The sequence below is a fragment of the Zeus faber genome (genome assembly GCF_960531495.2).
Source record: "Zeus faber genome assembly, chromosome: 16".
NCBI classification, from domain to species: domain Eukaryota; kingdom Metazoa; phylum Chordata; class Actinopteri; order Zeiformes; family Zeidae; genus Zeus; species Zeus faber.
The window spans coordinates 28,770,512-28,792,031 of record NC_137202.1 but is presented as its reverse complement, the minus strand read 5'-3'; the positions used below and the strand labels follow the sequence as shown (position 1 = coordinate 28,792,031).

The following is a 21,520-nucleotide window of genomic DNA, read 5'->3' as shown; positions in this document are numbered from 1 at the left end:
TATATTTTTTTATACTCTATTGTCAATATAGAGAACAAACTATATTATGTTATTGTGATGTCTTGATGGTGATCTTTGTATATAATAAAGTTTTATAAATAAAGTTAACTTTTATTTATATTGTGTGTGTGTATATATATATATATATATATATATATATATATATATATATATATATATATATATATATATATATATATATATATATATATATATATATATATATATATATATATATTTTTTTTTTTTTTTATTTAATTTTATTTAATTTTATTATTATTTTTTTTTTAATTTTAAATTTTTTTTATTTGTTATTGTTTTATTTATACATAAAACTGTTGGAAGACACCGTTCACACTATGTCCTGATTTTGGAATGTTCTCCTAAGTAAAAAAGAACAAACAATCAGAAGTGCAAAGTATTGAACACATAAAGTGCCATTGATTGGTAGATATTGTACCTAATTCCAAGTATTGGTGAAATGAATTCCGTAATAAAACTGAGAAAAACAATAAAATACTTAAGGGCTCCTGAGCTCTACTTCCCTCCAGTAACGGCGAAGGAACACATCCCCATGTTCAACATTTAATAAAAACATGTAATTATTCAGCAGAATTGTCAAGCCAAAACATTCGAATGGAATAAAACTTGTCACCAGGTTGACAGTGGTGTGGAATAAGTTAACACAACAAAACAACATTTGAAGAAGGACCGTACTCAGTCAGTGTGACGGATGGATAGATCATCTCTACTCCATTGGCTGGAAATGTGAATTCCAAACAATTTAATCTCGGTGGCAACCATCTGTGAACACTGAGAAGAATGTGGTTCATGTATGAACCATTCAACTGCTTTGCATAAACCCAGAGGTTGTGATATGTTTTGAAAGAGAGCGTTATAAAGAATGACATGTGTTACCACACATTTAGACACTGCAATTATCTAAAAAACACTTCAACCATAAAGCGGACAATAAAGAAGGTTTAACAGTCTACTGCTAAAACACAGACCCTGCGTCCAAAAAAGCACACCGTGTAGTACATACTACATGTACCTAGTTTGGCCCAGTGTACTTCATGGCAACACTGCAAAGAAATCACATAATGCCCTTGCAATACATTTTGGGATACGCTGACCAGCCTAGCGGGCAGTGTTTGTATCCGAGTACATACTGGTACTTTTCACATATTATTAAAAGCATACTATGGTTTCAGATGTGCGAGAAACGTTCACATACTAATTAGGCGTCCTACTGTAAATAGTACAGTAGTCAACAATTTTGGACATGGGAATTCATTAAGTCAAGTTATTGACAATACTGACCTCTAATTAATATATATATTTTTTTACAACAAAAGGTTATAAAAAGTCTTTCTTTTAAGCAGTTCTAACTTTTTCATCATGAAAATATCTCATAAGAGTATTGCACTACAATTGCACTACGACGCCCGTTGGCATCATTGCTTCATTTACACACCAGACCCCGTTACCATAGCAACAATAAACCCGTTGAAGACAGGTCCACTCCAGCTCATGTCATAAAACCTCTTTAGAGTGCAGGACATTACATTATAGACACAGAATTCCATGATTTACATGATTTCATTACAGTAAATGATTTTTCACAGTTCATGATATCCAGGAGCTTATTGAGATGCATTGAAACATCTGAAATGTTTTCACTTCCAACGCTGGTTCGCAGGAGGAGCGTCCACATCAACAGAAATACCGGCAGAAAATCCCTGCGAGGAAGAGTCACGGTGCTCCAAAACCCAAGTTCCGAAAAGTCATAATTATCTTGGTTCTCTGGGTCCTGAACCTCAGAGCAGCTGAGCTCTCTCACCAAAGCTGTAATGTCCGGTTCCTCCGGTGCCGGGGGACCTCAAGGAGGGATCGGAGATCACCACCACGTAACGGTCGTCGTCCTCTTCTTCGTCCTCCAAGCTCCCGTGGACGTCTGCGGTGACCACGGAGTTCTCGGCGGCGTGCGGCGGAGGAGGAGGAGGAGCAACGTGGGGCGTCTCCCCATCCAGGTACCCCTCCAGGACATCCTCCGAGCTTTCCCCGTCGGGGTTCTCCTCGGGGAAGCTGGTGTTGATGTAGATGATGTCCTCCCTGCTGCAGGACTCCGGAAGCTTCTCGCTGAGTTTCTCCAGCGACTCCCGCAGCTCAGGGAAGGAAGGACGGTCCAGAGGGTCGACCCTCCAGCAGCTAAACATGATCTCATACCTGGGGAGAAAACAACAGGAACCAGGTCAATAAAACCCCCAAACCTGTATATTCTATTCTATTCTATTCTATTCTATAACGGCATATGTCACAGGGAAGGTGGAACTCCAAATATGGGCATATGGGTCACAGCCAGAGAAGGAATAATAAGAAGGTTAGTTTAAAGACTGGGCGGTGCCGGTGGTTTTATGCAGATTGCTGTTGATTTGTGACGTGTGAAGTTGCTTCAGAAAGATTTTAGGGTTCGCAAATACAGACAAAAAGCTTTTCCGCTTTAACATTCTGAAAATCACTACAGTTTATCTTTATTTTAACCACCAGGATATGTGGCCTTAAAGCTTAACCTCTAAAATAGCTAGCAGGTTATTTGTTTGTGTGCCTTCCCAAAAACATGTCACTGCGTAGGGAATCTTATGGTGGTCATTCATTATCAAAAAGCTTTTATTTCTTTATTTGCATGTATGTGAACTACTATCGTTCTACTCTCATGAGCTAAACTTGATCCTCACAGCTGGTCCAGGCAGTCGGCGGGCTGCTTGGGGCGGTGTCCCTCCAGCAGGAAGTCGTAGATCTCGTGGTTGTGGATTCCGGGATATGGCGTCATGCCACGCGTGGAGATCTCCCACATTGTGACACCAAACGCCCACTGCAGCACAGGGGTCATCATGAAAAGGTTGGAGGGAATAAATACAAGCAATTTACAGGGGGAAAAAAATAATTGTATATATATACATATATATATATTTTGGTAAAATCTTGGGAAAAGAACATTCTTAAAAAGGACCACACCTGTGTCAAATTTAGTTTGACTTAATTTTGCTGTATTTTGTATTTGTTCATTCTGTTTCAAGAAGTGGAGGCTTTTAGGTGTTGCTTTATCGTGGAATTAACAAATGCAAACCATTTCCAAATAAAGTAACTCTGACGAAAATAAACCTGACTGTTGTTGTTAGCCAGACCAGGAGGCCATTTTAAGGTTTTATGGTTTCTCACCATAACGTAAATTTTTGTAGATTGTACGTTATCATCAGGAAATGGTCAGTAATGTAAAATATGCTTGATCTGACACCGATATGAACCTTTATTTTCATTGGATATGATTTTCTTATTTTTGTTGGGATGTATTATTATTATTATTATTATCATTATTATTATTATTATTGTTATTATTATCAGTATTAATAGTAGTAGTGATAGAAGTAATAGTAGTACATATACTGTATGCAGTGCTGGGAGTATTATTATATACAAGGGTCAGTAGGTCGGTGACTTATCACTTCAACTTTAACCAACATGACTCAGTAACTGCTGAATGTTTACTACCTTAGCAGGAAGGGAAGCATTGGCAGGAGGATTTTTTGTAATATTTTGGAAAGTCCCCAAAATCATCAAGAAAGTTGAAATTCCAATGTTGGATAATAATGATCAGTTACAAGAAATACAACCAAATCCCTTACAATAAAGAGGAACACTTCCCATAAATGAAATGTTCAGCAATAGATCTTAAAAGAAAAAGCACTGAGTTCACAGAGTGATGACGAGCGTTAAATGAGGAATTGGATCACTGTAAAAGAAGCACTGCAGTGCTCCACCTCCTGCAGTCATTAGCATTAACTCCAGACTTAATTCGGGTGGAGGTCCTCACCACGTCGCTCTTCACGGTGAACACCCGGTCGGCCAGACTCTCCACAGCCGTCCACTTGACCGGCATCTTGGCCGTCCTGCCCTGGCGGTAGTAGTCCCTGCTGTATATCTTCTTGGACAGGCCAAAGTCCGCCACGCACACCGTCATGTCGTCACGCAGCCTGAGAGAGGGAGGAAGACGAGAACGTTCATCTCTTCAGCCTGGCCACGTGGGATGACTAGAGCAGGGAGTGGGACCTACATGCAGTTGCGAGCGGCCAGGTCTCGGTGCAGGAAGTTGCGTCCACTCAGATACTCCATCCCCATGGCGATGTCCACCATGAACCTCAGCAGAGTCTGCGTGGGAAGGAACTGGAAAAGAGCAAAAGTAAGAATACCGAAGAACCAGTTTGGGAACCAGGACGTTCGAAGACCAATGTCCTTCTGATACGGAAGTTTGCATCATTATCAGAAATTCGGGATTTCCTGACAAAATCAACGTCTCTCACCAGCGGAGCGTCGCCGAGCCTGGACCTGAGCAGGAAGCTGTGCAGGTCTCCGTACCTCATGAAGGGCAGGATCACCATGGGCCTGGGGAAGCGACCTGAACTCAGCTCCAGACACACTCCTGCAGAACCAGAACCAGAACCGTGTCAAAAGATAGTTTTCATGAACTAGTGAGACTACAATACTACTACAGGATTACTACAGTACCTCTACTGTAGTTACTACTACTACTACTACTACTACTACTACTACTACTACTTCTACTACTACGACTACATTAAAACCAGTGCTACTAGAGTGCAACTACAAGACTTCTACAGGACTACAACAGTAGTCTTACTACTACTACTACTACAACTACTACTACTACTACTACTACTACAGTACAATCCAGCACTACTTCAGTACTTCAGTACTACTACCCAGGAGTCTGATGACGTTGGGGTGATTGAAGTCCTTCATGCACGCCGCTTCATTCAAAAACTCCTCGATCTCCTTTTGGGAATAGCTATCCACTGAAAAGAAAGAGAACAGTTTCAGTATTTTTTAATACTATGTTATGCAGTGATTATAAAGTATGAATCTCACTTTTCATGGTCTTCACGGCGACTTTTTCTGTGCTTCCATCTGGTTGCTTTAAATGTCCCTCCACCACGGAGCCAAACTCACCTGTTGGGATGAAGTCACATTAAAGTATTAGAAACTAGAACTGTGCCTGACTCTAGTTTTATCAGTCGGATGGGATTTGGAAGTTCAATGCAAATATACGACAATTCGGCGGAGAGCTGCCCGGGCGAGCTTGGCTCTTCCTATAGGCGAGAACGGCAGCCTCCTAGGGGGCCATGCCGAGGGTGTTTTTATTTTATTTCACGCCTCCTTACGGAACAGAACAAGTGCGCATGGAATGGAACAAATCCGTGCGTAAGGGGGACACTTTCTCCGTGAGTCTCTCCCCAATCACCCCCTCTCCATGCGCCATGTGCAGAAAACAACCTTAACGAGTCTACGAGTCGTGCCCCATTCCTCCGAGCCCCGCCCCCACACTGTTCTTAGTGGTTTTATTTGGAGGAACAGGGCACAGCAATCAGGGTGCACAGAGAGCCGTGTACGATTCACGCATATATAAATATATTTATGATTCCCCTTATTTATCATTCCTCATTGAAACGTTATCCCTGTGCATTTTGTAAGCTTTTGTTTTATCCTGTTATTGTAATGCACACTGACTGACAAAACAAACAACAAAAAAACGACTGCTCGACTTGAAGAATCTGAGTCGACTGACAGGTTTTCTACTGATGACTTTCAGGGTGCAGCTCTACTAAACTATAAACTTTCTTGGAATTTCACTTTTTTTTTACCTTCCCCAAGAATCTTCCCAATGGAAAGCAGCTCCCTCAAGATCATCACGTCCTGAAGTTTGGCTCGAAGCTCCTCACTTACACCGAGGCTCCCGACTACAGAGGAGAAACATTTAATCAGTATTCATTTTCATAATATAATATTAATAACAATAATAACAAATAAAGCCGCATGCAGCAATACACGGGGTCCAGTTTAGTCATGTTAGGTACGTATGACAGGTTTCCAAAGTTCCGTAATCTGCGCTCTGTGATTATATGCGTGGATGTTTGGAGCGGACTGAAGGACTCTCTCCGACCGTGTCAGATCTGAAAATCGTGGATTCTTTCTTTAACCGCTCTCCTTCTGCGGTGATGGAGGGCGCACGGAGGTCGGGTTGGGAGGAGGGCGAGTTCCAGTTCAAATTGGTGTTTGAGGAAGACCTGCTACGTCAGCTCCGATGGGCCTCATCCCCGCTGCGCGCTGCCCAGCTGGACAGCACCGTGGCCAGGGAGAGAGCTATGGAGGCACCGGCACCCCTGCTTTACGAAAGGCTGTTGGTGTCACATGGTTGTTTCTCTGCTGTATGATTGACTGTTGGTGTCACATGGTTGTTTCTCTGCTGTATGATTGGCTGTTGGTGTCACATGGTTGTTTCTCTGCTGTATGATTGGCTGTTGGTGTCACATGGTTGTTTCTCTGCTGTATGATTGGCTGTTGGTGTCACATGGTTGTTTATCTGCTGTACTATTGTCTTTTGGTGTCACATGGTGGTTTCTCTGCTCTGTACGATTGGCTGTTGGTGTCACATGGTTGTTTTTCTGCTGTACGATTGGCTGTTCGTGTCACATGGTTGTTTCTCTGCTGTATGATTGGCTGTTGGTGTCACATGGTTGTTTATCTGCTGTACTACATTTTACATTTTTACATAAATTTTTACATACTATACTATTGGCTTTTGGTGTCACATGGTGGTTTCTCTGCTCTGTACGATTGGCTGTTGGTGTCACATGGTTGTTTCTCTGCTGTATGATTGGCTGTTTGTGTCACATGGTTGTTTCTCCGCTCTGTATGATTAGCTGTTCGTGTCACATGGTTGTTTCTCTGCTGTACGATTGGCTGTTTGTGTCACATGGTTGTTTCTCTGCTGTACGATTGGCTGTTTGTGTCACATGGTTGTTCGTGCAGTGACTTTGTAGATAGAGGAAAACGGACCCTGTATCGAAAACAAATCTCATAAATATGTCATTGTTATCTTGGAGACTTTTTTGTGAAAATTATCAAGGGCGTTTCATCGCCCTAGTTCCTAGTTTAAGCCCTAGTTCCTACAAAGGTTCTTAGGACTTCCTGCGGTGCACTTCTACGACCAATTATAGTTTTCAGGGTTTTGTACAACGCAGTACGAGTTAGAGTTTTCCGAATTTCCAATAATCGCAGCATTGGCTCAAGTTGTCTGTCTACGCGTCGCACTTGCATATGGCTAGATGTGAACGACTTCCGAGAGACAAAGCTTGGACTTACATAACTTCAGATGATGATGTCACAAAGCGGCCCGCTCCCAAAACGAATCAAATTGCCTCAACGTTCTTCTACTTCCAGTTAAATTATGAAAGTTTTTCACAAATTTCTGCTCCAAATGTACATCGATATTGATCAAACTCGAACAACATCAACTTTAAGTATCAATACTTTGCAAGATAAATAACATAAATAAAACAATGCATTTTGGGACGTACGTGTGGCCTGTATGGCAGAGCGGTTGTAGGACCTCTGGGGTTGGTACTGCACGATAGGCTGCAGCTTGTCTGCACCGCCAAACAGCCGCCTGCAGGGGGCAACGGAAACAACACGAAGAGGATGAGATGGTTAAACAGAGGAAAAGAAAGTGAGTCAGTGAGTAACACCAACAACAGTTCCTGAACAGAGTAGGACAGGAAAGCTCCACGGGGGGTTTCCTGGTCCTGGTCCAGGTCCAGGTCCAGGTCCTGGATACGAGTCCCGTCTTCCTGTGACACATTCTGATCGCTTCCTGACTCACAGGCTGCATAATGGATCCCAGAGCGGCTGTTTGGTTTGTCCACAGCTGCAGCTGCATTATTATCATCATCATCATCAGGTGCAGACGGTGGTGATTAAGAGGAAGGATGTCCCAATTATTAACACGTTCGGGAAACATTCAGTTATTATTATTATTAACATGCTGAAAGTGCATGGAAAGACTCTTTTATCGCTCTGACGGTTTAATTAAGATAAAGAGGCAAAACAAGCAAACAAACAGAGCAAGCAGATCAGAAACTGCACTACATTCCCTTACAGAAATATCCAGACCACATTAATATTTATAGTCAATAGTAGCAACCATATACTGCTATCCATCTATCTTGTATTTATTTTTTTATACTTTTGAGCTTTTTATGCTACTTCTCTGTCTGCACAAATTAGTTGTGTATGAAAATATACAAAATGTACACCAAATGGGCCGAGCGGCATCGTACCAGAACCAGCCGTGCAGGGTCCCAGTGCGCTGGCACAGCGCTCCCCAGAGGACGAGTAGCACCAGGCCGATCCCACAGACCACGCCCAGAATCACAAAGAAGGTTTCTGAGCCTGAGTTCGGGCTGGACGTGGGAGACGGTGCCAGGTCTGCACAGAACAGAGAGTTAAGATATTCAGTACAGATCCATGGCTGCTAGAGGTTAAAGGTCATCACTGATATATGGTTAATTTATGAATCAGTCCCTCCAGGAAATCACAATCACAATAATTAATGCAAATTCATCTTCAATAGATACTGTACATATTTCTATATATTTACAAATATTTTTTTCTGCTTTCTTGTGTATATATATATATATATATATTTATTTTTTATTTTTTCTATTTATCTGAATGAGATAGGATTATAGTTAGATTACATAGTTAGATTATAATAAAAACAATTATATAATAATAAAAATAATTTCATTGTATGATATTTTATTGTTTCCTTCCTACTAAATCCAACCTAATCTTACTGTAGTGAGGGACAAACAGAGAGACGGGGGGGCTTTTCATGCCGCGCCCTGCCACCGTACACGCTGCCACCTCCACACTGTAGCTGGTGTTGAACTCCTGCAGCGGGATGAAGGCTGGCGGCACAGAGCTGTGAATCTGGAAGCAAAAATAAAAAATAAAAAAACAACGTGAACTTGTATATTTTATATATTGTCACATTTTTAAATTTTTAAGTTTATTTCATACAGCCCCCTTTTATTTTTTTTTAATTGTAATTACTTTATTATTGTTTATTATGTTGATGAGAGCTGCTGCAACACCCTATCCATCCAAATATCCATTCATCCATCCATCCATCCATCCATATGTCTATGTATCCATCTGAATGTATCCGTATCCATGCTGTCTGACAGTATTTTGTATTTCAGACTAAAGAATAAAACTCTCCAAAGACAGATGTGGTGTGGGGCTGGTGTGGTTTGAGCAGCCACACCTGTCCTGGGTGATGGTAACTGGTGGATCCAGGATCAGAGTGGCTTCACACCTGTTGCTTGTTGCTTGGTCTAAGGAGCAACAGGTACAGTGGGGCAAAAAAGTATTTAGTCAGCCACCAATTGTGCAAGTTCTCCCACCTAAAAAGATGAGAGAGGCCTGTCATTTTCATCATAGGTTCACTTCGACTATGAGAGACAGAATGTTGGGAAAGAATCCAGGAAATCACATTGTAGGATTTTTAATGAATTAATTGGTAAATTCCTCGGTAAAATAAGTATTTGGTCACCTACAAACAAGCAAGATTTCTGGCTTTCACAGACCTGTAACTTTTTCTTTAAGAGGCTCCTCTGTCCTCCACTCGTTACCTGTATTAATGGCACCTGTTTGAACTCGTTATCAGTATAAAAGACACCTGTCCACAACCTCAAATAGTCACACTCCAAACTCTACTATGGCCAAGACCAAAGAGCTGTCAAAGGACACCAGAAACAAAATTGTAGACCCGCACCAGGCTGGGAAGACTGAATCTGCAATAGTTAAGCAGCTTGTTGTGAAGAAATCAACTGTGGGAGCAATTATTAGAAAATGGAAGACATACAAGACCACTGATAATCTCCCTCGATCTGGGGCTCCACGCAAGATCTCACCCCGTGGGGTCAAAATGATCACAAGAACGGTGAGCAAACATCCCAGAACCACACGGGGGGACCTAGTGAATGACCTGCAGAGAGCTGGGACCAAAGTAACAAAGGCTACCATCAGTAACACACTATGCCGCCAGGGACTCAAATCCTGCAGTGCCAGACGTGTCCCCCTGCTTAAGCCAGTACATGTCCAGGCCCGTCTGAAGTTTGCTAGAGAGCATTTGGATGATCCAGAAGAGGATTGGGAGAATGTCATATGGTCAGATGAAACCAAAATATAAGTTTTTGGTAAAAACTCAACTTGTCGTGTTTGGAGGAGAAAGAAAGCTGAGTTGCATCCAAAGAACACCATACCTACTGTGAAGCATGGGGGTGGAAACATCATGCTTTGGGGCTGTTTTTCTGCAAAGGGACCAGGACGACTGATCCGTGTAAAGGAAAGACTGAATGGGGCCATGTATCGTGAGATTTTGAGTGAAAACCTCCTTCCATCAGCAAGGGCATTGAAGATGAAACGTGGCTGGCTCTTTCAGCATGACAATGATCCCAAACACACCGCCCGGGCAACGAAGGAGTGGCTTCGTAACAAGCATTTCAAGGTCCTGGAGTGGCCTAGCCAGTCTCCAGATCTCAACCCCATAGAAAATCTTTGGAGGGAGTTGAAAGTCTGTGTTGCCCAGCGACAGCCCCAAAACATCACTGCTCTAGAGGAGATCTGCATGGAGGAATGGGCCAAAATACCAGCAACAGTGTGTGAAAACCTTGTGAAGACTTACAGAAAACGTTTGACCTCTGTCATTGCAAACAAAGGGTATATAACAAAGTATTGAGATTAACTTTTGTTATTGACCAAATACTTATTTTCCACCATAATTTGCAAATAAATTCTTTCAAAATCAGACAATGTCATTTTCTGGATTTTTTTTTCTCATTTTGTCTCTCATAGTCGAAGTGAACCTATGATGAAAATTACAGGCCTCTCTCATCTTTTTAAGTGGGAGAACTTGCACAATTGGTGGCTGACTAAATACTTTTTTGCCCCACTGTAAAACCTTCATCCCCACACTCACTCAGGAGAGGAGCCCTGTCATGACAGGGTCCATCTGCTCCGGGCTTGTTCCAACCGGCCCACTCTCTACAATAAACTGGTGTGTCGACAACCCTGTCGTCCATGTCTCTGTGCCAGAGGTCCCTGAAAATGCCACTTGGGTGGCGGGTGGTAGGCGAAACTGCCACAACAGAGAATATACTTTCTTAAATAACTTAAATAATAAATTTCCAAAATTTGCAACTTTGGAAAAAAAACATTTCTCAAGAGGAAACTCCTAAATTCACCTAAAGGCGGACTACGGCATTCTTACCGTGTTGAACTGAAACACTCCATTCCAAAACAGAGAAAAGGGAAGCGCATGTGAGTGTAGATTTCACAACATGGCAGCATGAAGACAAACATGTGATTTATGTTTACTGGCATGAGACACTGAAAATCTCATCTCAGGTCATGGATCAGTCAAAATGAGACTTATTTGAATTTTGTTGTAATTTTATGAACCATATTGAATGTGATATCTCAATGACCTCAACTAAACTGTAATCAGTTCAGCTGTCTCTATTATTCACATATAGATAATCACTCAATGTGAATATTTAAGCGAAAATATATATATATTTTTTTTCTTGGTTTTTTTTCCATCCAAATCATCTGCGGACCGGATGCAATCCCTCTGCCTCGGACATATCTCTGACGCTAAGCGAATGTCACATAATTGAATGGACTTACAATCATGAGCTGACCGAATATTTCATGGATGTTCTTTTACTCAGCGTCCCTCTTTGACACCCCTGATCTAAACTATTACAAGAGTGAGCACAGTATTACCTCATGAAGTGCAAAGGATCGGGTCAACAGTGTTTTCGATGGTAATTATTCACATGTTTATTTCATTTACGGTCTGCGTTTCCCCCTGGTTCTAATCGTGCAGAAACGAGATGAAGCGTCTCTTTCTCTCTCAGCGTCGGAACAAAGCCTCAGTGTGCGATGACATCAACACATTCTGCAGCTCCAACGCACGGTGGAGCACGGAGCAGCGCACGGAGGGCGAAAAGTAAGAAAGTAACAATCCACCTCAGGAAGAAAAGCCATTCATATTGGGGCATGGAAACTTGGGTCGACAGGTTAGTTTCCCTCCAACCGACTGATGAAAACAATCTATTTACTGCAACATTTCTATCATCGGTTCAAAAATCCCAGGAAATTCGGATGGAAACCAGTCAAGACTTTAGAAACCTGTGGAGGTTTAAGAAAATAATTGTGGTCAAGCCTTGATGTAATCATTGTGGCAGATCTGGTGAGCATCCTCTGTGTGTTTTAATGTGTAAGTAGAATGACGGTTTGTTTTTTATACGTTTCTCCATTTACCAACAGAGTTCTCTGCAGCGTCCAACAGCGTCTTTTCGATCCTGGATCAGTATCTGTATTTAAAGGTGCAGTGTGTTGAATTTAGTGGCATCTGGCGGTGAGGTTGCAGATCGTAACCAACGCGGCCTCAGTGGAAGTCCCTTCTAGGCTACTGTAGAAGAAACATGGCGGTGCAACATGGCGGCCCCTGTGAAGTGTTTCTATCTCCCAATGTCGATAACAACGTAAAATTTTAAGGTAACGTCAACACAGCGATTCTAATTTTCACTGGGTTATACACTAAGTAAAACATACTGATGAATATTTGTGGCAGACGGGGGTTAATCCGTGGTCTGCAGGTTACAGCTCAGGCTTCTTCCCTTCCGGCGCTGATTGGTCCAAGTCGGCTGGGGGAGTTTTCTTATGTGTTGGGGATCAGATCGCGGAACGGACACTGACGCGCACTGAGCAAACTGATTTCTGTCTTATGTTCCGGTTTGGCCAGCGAGCCTTTTTTGTTGTTTTATTATAATAAAAACCCTGCCGTGCCGCCACCTCGCTGGCAGAGAAGTCTCCGTCTCCCTCCCTGAGCCTTTCCCAATGTTATATTCCATTTCTGCCAGGTCCGCACATTAAAGGACCGAACCGCTCTGACCTTGTTGACGTGGTTCCCGTGGCGGACCTCCACTTCGTACCCTCGCAGGACGCCGTTGATCTTTTCCGGCGGCGGCGGCTTCCAGCGCACGACGAGCACGGAGTCGTTGACGTACACGCTGACGTCCCGTGGATACACGGAGGGAACTGCAACGACGTGAAGAGGCTCGTGAACACACATTACAACAAGTTAAAGTGGTAATCCATCAGATCTGCGTCGGTTAATTTCACTACGTTTCCCAGAATCCCATTCAACATCTCGGTTTCCCCTCTTCTCCGCTCTTTCTGATCCATTGATTTGTTTTGTTTTTTTCTTGGTCACTTGCGGTGGTGAGGATGTTGTTTTATCAGACGGTGGTTGACTCCGCCACCAACAATGGAAACAGCATATCGAGGAGGAGATGCAGAACGCAAATACACTGAATGGCTGCTCCTTAAAAAGTGCCAGCTTAATAAATATGTGGTAAATAAATATTGGATTTTTTAACAAACGAAACTTTCGGATTACCTTCAGATTACTTGTGTTGATTTCATGAAAGTATGATATCTCCCTCTTTTGATCAACTAAGAACAAGATAAAGTAAGAATTTCCCATCACTCTGCAGAGACTGAATGGAAATTATGGAAACAATTTGAAACATTTGAAAAGCTTGAGCAAAGCCGGCTGCTGTTTGGTACGACGATGGACGCTTTTCTCTTTGTTTGATGAAACAAAAGGAAAAAAGCCACCACTGACCCACCAAAAAGTAAATAACAAACACCATCCTGGGAAAGGCATTGACTGGCAATTTACAACAACAATATAAGAACGTTTTTTCAATTTAATTCATTTTTATTTTAATTTGAAATGTTATCATTGTTTACGCCTTGAAATGTGACACATTCCAACATAAAATCTGTCAGAAGCCCTCGGTGGTGCTTGTGGAAGGAAACAGGAAGTGGCTCCGCCCATAAAGGATTCTCTGTTTCCTGTGATAACATTCCTGCTTCACTCCCTCTGGAGTAAACACGTCATTTCTAGTCAAAAATATATAGATCTCTATTGATTCCATAATGGGAAATATGTAGTAATACATTTGTGGAAAACAACCTGGGTGTGATGACGACTGTGGTGACTAGTGATGACCAATGTGCTTTGTTTTCTAAGTTGCTTTGGAGTAAAGTGTCAGTGTTAAATGACGTATTTTGATTTAAATTATTAAGAGAAGCTTTTTAATCCGCCAGCTTATCGTATGCTTATGTCAGCATGTCGCTTAAAATTACAATTAAAAAAGCTAAATATTTAATAAAACTGGCTTTATTGACTTTTTTGATTTTTAAGTAACAACCAGTGATTACAGGTTATTTGAAAGGTAAAGTGCAAATGGGGTCAAAGTTCAAACTGTTCTGGTTGGTTTCCTCACTGGAAAACTCTGAGCGACGGTTCCCCAAACCTCGGCCTGCCGACCAGGACGTGGCCTGGCCTTGACCCACCTCCCTCAGTGGTGCCCGCCTGGACCCAGGGGCTGCCTGGCGACGCCCCCACCTCGTTGCTGCAGGACACGCTCAGGTTGTAGCGGCTCATGGCCATCAGGCCCGGGACCTCAGCCCGGAACGGGGGTACCGTGGTGTTGACCAGCCTGGGGAGCGTCACCTCCCCCTTCCTGCGACTCACCTCCTTCACCTGGGGACACACACACACACACACACACACACACACAAACACACACACTCTCACTCACACACACACACACACACACACACACACACACACACACACACACACACACACACACACACACACACAGCGTGAGATGCAGAGCAGCGACCATGTTTGTTGGCACAATGGCACTAAAGGAGGGATGTCAAGGTCAACCAGTGTCACTATGAACTGAGGTGAAAAACACCACAGATCCCGAACTGTAAGAATTTAAGAAACTTTAACATCGAGTGAAAATATTGAGCCTGACGTTCGATTCCCAAGTGAAGGTGAAAATCACATTTGCCAACGCTATACTAACTTGGCCCCAAGTTTAGAGTCGGGCACGAACTGTTCAATTCCAGATTACTGCCGTTTTCGTTTCACATTTTTCTCATATTTGGTTCTTGTCAATGCACTTCACTCCGACGACGAGCGACGAATCCTATGGTATGTTTACAAAAACAAAGACGGCAATATGAAGTAAGGTTTACATGTTATGTTTGCAGGTTCATCTCCGTCTAAGTTATCTGTCCATCCATCCATCCATCCATCCATCCGTCTGTCTGTCTGTCTGTCTATCCATCTATCTATCTATCCATCCATTTATCTGTCTGTCTGTCTGTCTGTCTGTCTGTCTGTCCATCAATCTATCCATCCATCCATCTATCATCTACAGTATCTCTGGTGCTTATGTGTCTTCTTCAATCAATGTAACGTTTCATAATAAATGATCTCCAAAACAGATTCAAATAATCATCTAAACTGTGATTTTTTTCTCAGACTAAACTCGTACAGGAGTTCATCGTAGCTTGAATGCCCATCTATCCATCCAACCATCTTTCTGTCTGTCTGTCTGTCTATCCATCTGTCTGTCTGTCCGTCTGTCTGTCTGTCGTGACGTTCCATCATACCTTGATGTGACAGGTGGTGAGCGGGGAGAAGCCGTCCTGTCCGGGCGTCCAGCTCAGGATCAGCTTGTTGGCCTGACGCTCCATCACCGTCACCGCGGAAACGGCTTCAGGAAGAACTGGAGGAATAAACAGAACATTAAACAACATTAAAAGTAAGAGCAGCAAAATGTCCAATCTCATGTTTGTTTCCCCCATCGTCCATGTCATGAGTCTGTAGGGTAAGACTACTTCATCCTGCCTGGTCCATGGTAGCAACCAGCGGTCAGTTATTTCTGAATAATGACCACTGATCTGTTAGTAATGACTGCTGCCGCGCCCAACCACTCCCTTGCCTGGTTCCACCTCCCATTTCCAAAATGTTCAATTGAACATTAATTATTTAATTATCTGTAAATGTGTTTTTTTTGGAGGTGAATAGTTCTCAACGTTGCTGCGGTTTTAGCTAAACTAGACATACTAGTTATGTAATAACTACAAATAAATATATATCCATGCCATCCATGCAGTCTTTTATTTAGTACATAACCCTGTAATAAGCAGGATCATGTGCGGCCAGATGGTCATTATCACTAAATAACCCCCTACAGAGAGATACCAGACCGTCTGCCTGAACATGATCCCTGGGACGAATAATGATTGACAGTCAGAAAGTGATTGACAAGTGAACATTTTACCTTTAATGTTGACGACTGCTTCCCTGGACGTGGCGACGCCCTTCACATTGTGAGCTTCACAGCTGAACCGAGTGAAGTGCTCCACGCCTGAGGAGAGACAACACGGTGGAACAAAAAATGTCAAGGTCCTGATAAAGATGATGTCTGGAGCTGTTACCGTCTCGGACCTTTCAGATGCTTGGGAACAAAGGTTTGGAGGAAGTCACAATTATAGCAGTTATAACTGCCCTGGGATCAGGATGCACATTCAAACTCATTCATTAAGTCACGACCTGGATATAATTTAGGATTTGATCCATTCTGATTTACTTCCCAGGAAAGGTGTTTTGAAATAAAAGCATATTCTTAGAAATCTGGAAATTCAGCTGAAATCAGCTTTGAAGCCTACCATTTTAAAAACAAATTTACTAATATTATGCATATAAACTTAAGCACATTTAGCCTCTGTGCTCCACCTGCTGCATCCACAAGGTCCAGACCTTTTTAATCCGTCCTCACAGTTGCCATCTTTCAGCTACTGCAGATCTGAGCAGACGGGACGGAGACAGCGACAGAATAATTGTCTCTTTTGTCTTGACCTCCAGTTACGAAACCATTCAAACCAGAGAGACGAAGCTTCAACTGCTTCGTTTACCTTCCAGAAAGCGGAGGAAGAAGGACTTTTACTGCAGTAAAACTACAAATACCCACTTAAGTACTCAAGTAATTTTGTAAGTACCACATTGACGTTTCTACTTAAATAAGTAATAATTAAACATAAATAATGATAAAATATAGCTGCAGGGTCTAGCATCGACACCAATTACAATTTTTCGAGTTCCCATGGTCAGTTCATGCTGTTGCTCCTCTTTACATCAGCATTACTACTAAAGGGAGTTACAAGTTTCCTATGAACGCAGCATGAGCTGTCCTGGTGACACGCAGATTTACCTCTTCAAGCTGTAACACTTTTTGCTTATTATGACATTATCCTAAAAAATTAGAAGGCGTCCTACTACTTCCTGTCGTGTTGGACTGTTTTCCACTCCTACAGTTTGTGTTACGACTGGCTCCAGTGCTGCAAAATATGGACGCGGCACCGGGTTCCATGGAACAGAATGAGTTTATTTTTACAAAAAAGGGAAAAAGAGATGAAATATCAAATGAAACGCCCCGCCCACGTCAAGCAGGTAAGACCACACACACACACACACACACACACACACACACACACACACACACACACACACACACACACACACACACACACACACACACACACACACACACACACACACACACACACATACACACACACACACACACACACACACACACACACAGTTTGCAACCACTTCAGAGTGATGGAGTCTACACTATGTAGCTTGCATGGTGCAAATGTGCATTTGTAGAAACAATCTGCACATATAGAGCAAATTGGATGATGATGTTACAAAGCGTCTTACTCCACAAACTCATCTTGCTTCTCCAACCAACCGCAGGTTTTAGAACCTCATTGTGTGGGCGATCCACAGACATTCGACTACTTTTGGTCAAATTTCATCAGTTTTTCATTAATTCATTCTCTGTATGTAGATTGATTTGGATGAAACACGAACCACGAGATGTGACGTCCCGGTTCTAACGGGACCTCAACCGTGTCGGTAGCTCCAGTGATTGTAGCGTTCCAGACACTTTAAGGCCGAAAAATGCCAAGGAGAATAATAATAATATATTATTAATAATAAAAATCTGAAGAATAACAATAGGGGTCAAGGCTGCAGGTTCCCAGTAGAAAGCAAACAGACTGCTGGCGAGGCACAGTGGGCACCGTGCATGTGGGGCCCTGTGCACTGTGGTTTCCCAATCTGACTGAGGTTCAGCAAAGAATGCAGAGCAAACAGAAGCCAGTTATTTTAGGGAACAACAGACGCTGAACAGGTCGGTGACAGACACTGGGCGAAACAAAGGTCGAGCGAACGATTCATCCACTTTTAACCATAAAACAGAAGCAGACAAAGTCCGGCACATCATCACAAGGTTTGGCTGCTCAAATGGAAACAAGAAATGATGAGAAATTCAGAAAGCGCAGAAGAACTGGAGCCATAATCTGCCTGGAAGCGGAGCAACAGGCTGTAATTATCAGCTCTGCAAACATTCCATTCACCAGCCTGACCCAAACCCCCACGTTACTGTTCTACTTAGTCCACTCGGGAAAGCCACTTCAGCTCATCGCTGCTCCAACCGCTGCTCCAACCGCTGCTCCAACCCCTGCTCCAACCCCTGCTCCAACCCCTGCTCCAACCCCTGCTTAAACCCCTGCTTAAACCCCTGCTCAAACCGCTGCTCAAACAGCTGCTCCAACCCCTCCTCCAACCCCTTCTCCAACCCCTGCTCCAACCACAACCACTACCCCCATAGCATCGCTAATTTAACGATTTTCTTTCGGAGATGAATATTGGTGTGTTCATGTTATTATGTTATTATATTATTATTATATCATTATATTATATATATGAAATTAATGCAGAAGAAATATTAGTAAGGTGGATATTGGTAATACCATACAATTGATAATAAAAAGACAGACAGACAGACAGTTATGTGTTATCAGTGCTCTGAGTGCAGTGGACTGCGATCCTCCCAGTGTGGGAGGCAGAGCGTTCCCTGAATCGGGTCTTTGTCCAGGTTCCAGCCCCCGGTCCGACCCCCAGCCCGTCCCCATGGCACATGCACGGCCCTTTTAACCCCTTCAACACGGGTCTCCCCATCACAGGGTTTAACTGCTCTGCTCGGTTTTGCGACAGTGTGTGACGAACAGAAGAAACAAGATGGCTGGAGCTTCTTCCAAAAGGAGACCTTTATCTGTCTTTACACCACATCAAGTTTCCACTTCTCCCCCTGGTCTTCTAATTGGCACTTCAGTTTCAGTCTCTATCTGTATATCTAATACAACACAGACAATTAATACTACTATATAATTACAGAAACCCAGAATCGCGAACGTATGTATATGATGATCTCTCTCTCTCTCTCTCTCTCATCTCTCTCTCTCTCCTCTCTCTCTCTCTCTCTCTCTCTCTCTCTCTCTCTCTCTCTCTCTCTCTCTCTCTCTCTCTCTCTCTCTCTCTCTCCTCTCTCTCTCTCTCTCTCTCTCTCTCTCTCTCTCTCTCTCTCTCTCTCTCTCTCTCTCTCTCTCTCTCTCTCTCTGCAGAGCGGAGCAGAACAGAAACCAGCAGCTTCATGCCTAAGGAAGTTTCCAAAGGTCAAAAACCAAACAGTGCACTTGGGATGCAAAGGTGGGAGTCCCATACTGTGTTAAAGTAGTATAAAAATAAAAGTAGTAATAAAATAAACATAATTGATACTCTATTTAGCTGGCTCTTCATAAGAAACAGCCATTCAATCTATATGTATAGTTGCATGGGCTCCTCTATATGCCATTTCCATTAGTGGTGGCGGGGTCCGCCACCACAACAAGCAAAAGGAAGCCGTGGTGACTTTGCTCAAGCTGTGTAACGAGTTGTGGTCAGTAAACTGTCAATGAACTGTCGGTCATTAAACTTTGGATGAACATCCACCAAACAGAACAAAAAAATATCACCACCACCTCAAGTGACCAAGAGGAAAAATAAACCAAACCAGTGGATCAGAAGAAGGAAATTTAGAGCGAAGACGAGGGTAAACATGGATGCTGTTGTTTGGAATGTACACAAAGCACAATTACTACCCACTCAGCACTCTACACAGAACTCCACTCTAGTGATCATTCTCCATGACCAATCAGTAGTATGCAGTGTTTTCACGTCACCTCTTGGTATCCCTTCAGCTCGCTTGAAACCTCGCCGGAGGAGATACCAAGAAAAGTACCAGGTACTGGGTACTATCCACCACTTTGCCCGATGGCAAACCAAAAAAGCCGAGCAGAATCGAGTCGGTACCATGCGGTGGAAAACACTTGCTTAAGTTACAGTTTCATCGCGGTAGGAAAAGCCAGAGAGGGAATGGGAACCAGCGCTGACCTGACACGGTGTAGCTGCTGGGGGAGTGGCGGGCCTCGCCCTCCTTGACACCGTCCCGCAGCCAGTAGATGGTGACGGGGTCCGGGGGTCCCACGGCATCGCACCACAGCGCGAAGGGCGAGCCCCGCACAATGCTCAGGTCCTCGGGCTGACGCACGAACGTCGGCAGACCTGCGGACGGGTGGAGAGGAGGTCAGACCTGCGTGGAAGCGGGGACCAGCCGGAGGTTGGGTGAAGAACCGACGCCCTCACCTTCCACCTGGACCAGGATGGGCTCCGACTCCAGCGCGGTGTCGCCCACGCTCAGCCTGCAGCGGTACTCGCCTGCGTCCGAGCGCTGCACGTGGCCGATGCTGCATCAAACACCAGACAGGAGAGTTACACCTTCAGAAAACATCAAGGTTCTCCAGGAACTTTGGAGAAACTTCAATTTTCTGTCACATTTTCGATCCATTTGATCAGATTAAGTCTCTTGGCTCCAATCTAAGATCTATATCTTTACTGATTGGATCTGATTAAACGGTGAAATGATCCAAACAGTCGCAACTGGAGGTTCTCTAACGAACGTCTTGGAAATTCAAATAATGGTGAAATTTAACTGGTAATCATTTTAATGGAGATGCTGCAAGCTCAGGAAGGGCCCCCAGGGTTCCCCGGACCCCCCACTGAGAACCACTGAGCTAGAGGATTCACAAACACATTCCAGGTCCACAAAGTAAAAGTCCAGCCGTGTGTGTGTACTCCATCAGGCCCCCAACCCAAACTGGCTGCCTTCCCTCAGAGGTTGGACCTCCAGGCTGTGAGCGCTGGAAATAAATTACTTTGTACTTAAGTTCACTACATTTCAAAACAAATATCTATACTTTTTACGTTGCTGCATTTCAAATATCTACTGTTTTATATGTATTTGTAAATGACTTTGACTCCAACTTTACTATTTAATTTTAAGTTGTAATCAGGAGAAAAAAACCTACAGTAGTACTTTATGAAGTATTATAGACTCTGTTGTATCAGGACAATGGATATGACAAGTACTTTAACTTATAATACTTTAAAAACAAGGACTTTTACATGAGAGGAAACGTCAACGTGGGACTTCCACTTTGACGAGAGGCATTTTGTGTCGGGACAAAGCTCTGGGGACTCCTTCCACCACAGCAGCTTTTTCCAGACACTGGGGAGGACTTTTGACTTTGCCAACGCAGGCCCAGTCCCGGTTCTACCACAGGTACCTGAGCGTGGACAGCAGCATGGTGACTCCGGCCGTGTAGGTCTGCAGCTCATTGATCACGGCCTGGACGCTGGCGGCCAGGTCACGGCCGTCCTTCACCCAGAGGACGCTGGCCTCCAGCCGGGCGTCCGGGATGT

General features: G+C 43.4%; 1 protein-coding gene across 1 annotated transcript in view; it reads right to left on the bottom strand.

The window, feature by feature from the left end:
• Positions 1 to 613: 613 nt before the first annotated feature.
• The window catches only part of mertka (c-mer proto-oncogene tyrosine kinase a), a 22,171-nt gene continuing 1,264 nt past the window's right edge, over positions 614 to 21,520 (bottom strand). The window contains exons 2-19 of the mRNA XM_080016115.1: positions 21,385 to 21,520; positions 20,405 to 20,505; positions 20,153 to 20,323; positions 16,152 to 16,238; positions 15,478 to 15,593; positions 14,359 to 14,548; positions 12,887 to 13,032; positions 8,715 to 8,850; positions 8,196 to 8,343; positions 7,437 to 7,525; positions 5,721 to 5,816; positions 4,948 to 5,028; positions 4,782 to 4,874; positions 4,362 to 4,480; positions 4,115 to 4,224; positions 3,875 to 4,034; positions 2,739 to 2,875; positions 614 to 2,229 (exon numbers count right to left, since the gene is read on the bottom strand). The exon at positions 21,385 to 21,520 is cut by the window's right edge and continues 198 nt beyond it. Of these exons, the coding sequence (XP_079872241.1) occupies positions 1,821 to 2,229; positions 2,739 to 2,875; positions 3,875 to 4,034; positions 4,115 to 4,224; positions 4,362 to 4,480; positions 4,782 to 4,874; positions 4,948 to 5,028; positions 5,721 to 5,816; positions 7,437 to 7,525; positions 8,196 to 8,343; positions 8,715 to 8,850; positions 12,887 to 13,032; positions 14,359 to 14,548; positions 15,478 to 15,593; positions 16,152 to 16,238; positions 20,153 to 20,323; positions 20,405 to 20,505; positions 21,385 to 21,520 (2,525 nt within the window). The 3' untranslated portion in view covers positions 614 to 1,820. The remainder of the gene's footprint in view (positions 2,230 to 2,738; positions 2,876 to 3,874; positions 4,035 to 4,114; positions 4,225 to 4,361; positions 4,481 to 4,781; positions 4,875 to 4,947; positions 5,029 to 5,720; positions 5,817 to 7,436; positions 7,526 to 8,195; positions 8,344 to 8,714; positions 8,851 to 12,886; positions 13,033 to 14,358; positions 14,549 to 15,477; positions 15,594 to 16,151; positions 16,239 to 20,152; positions 20,324 to 20,404; positions 20,506 to 21,384) is intronic.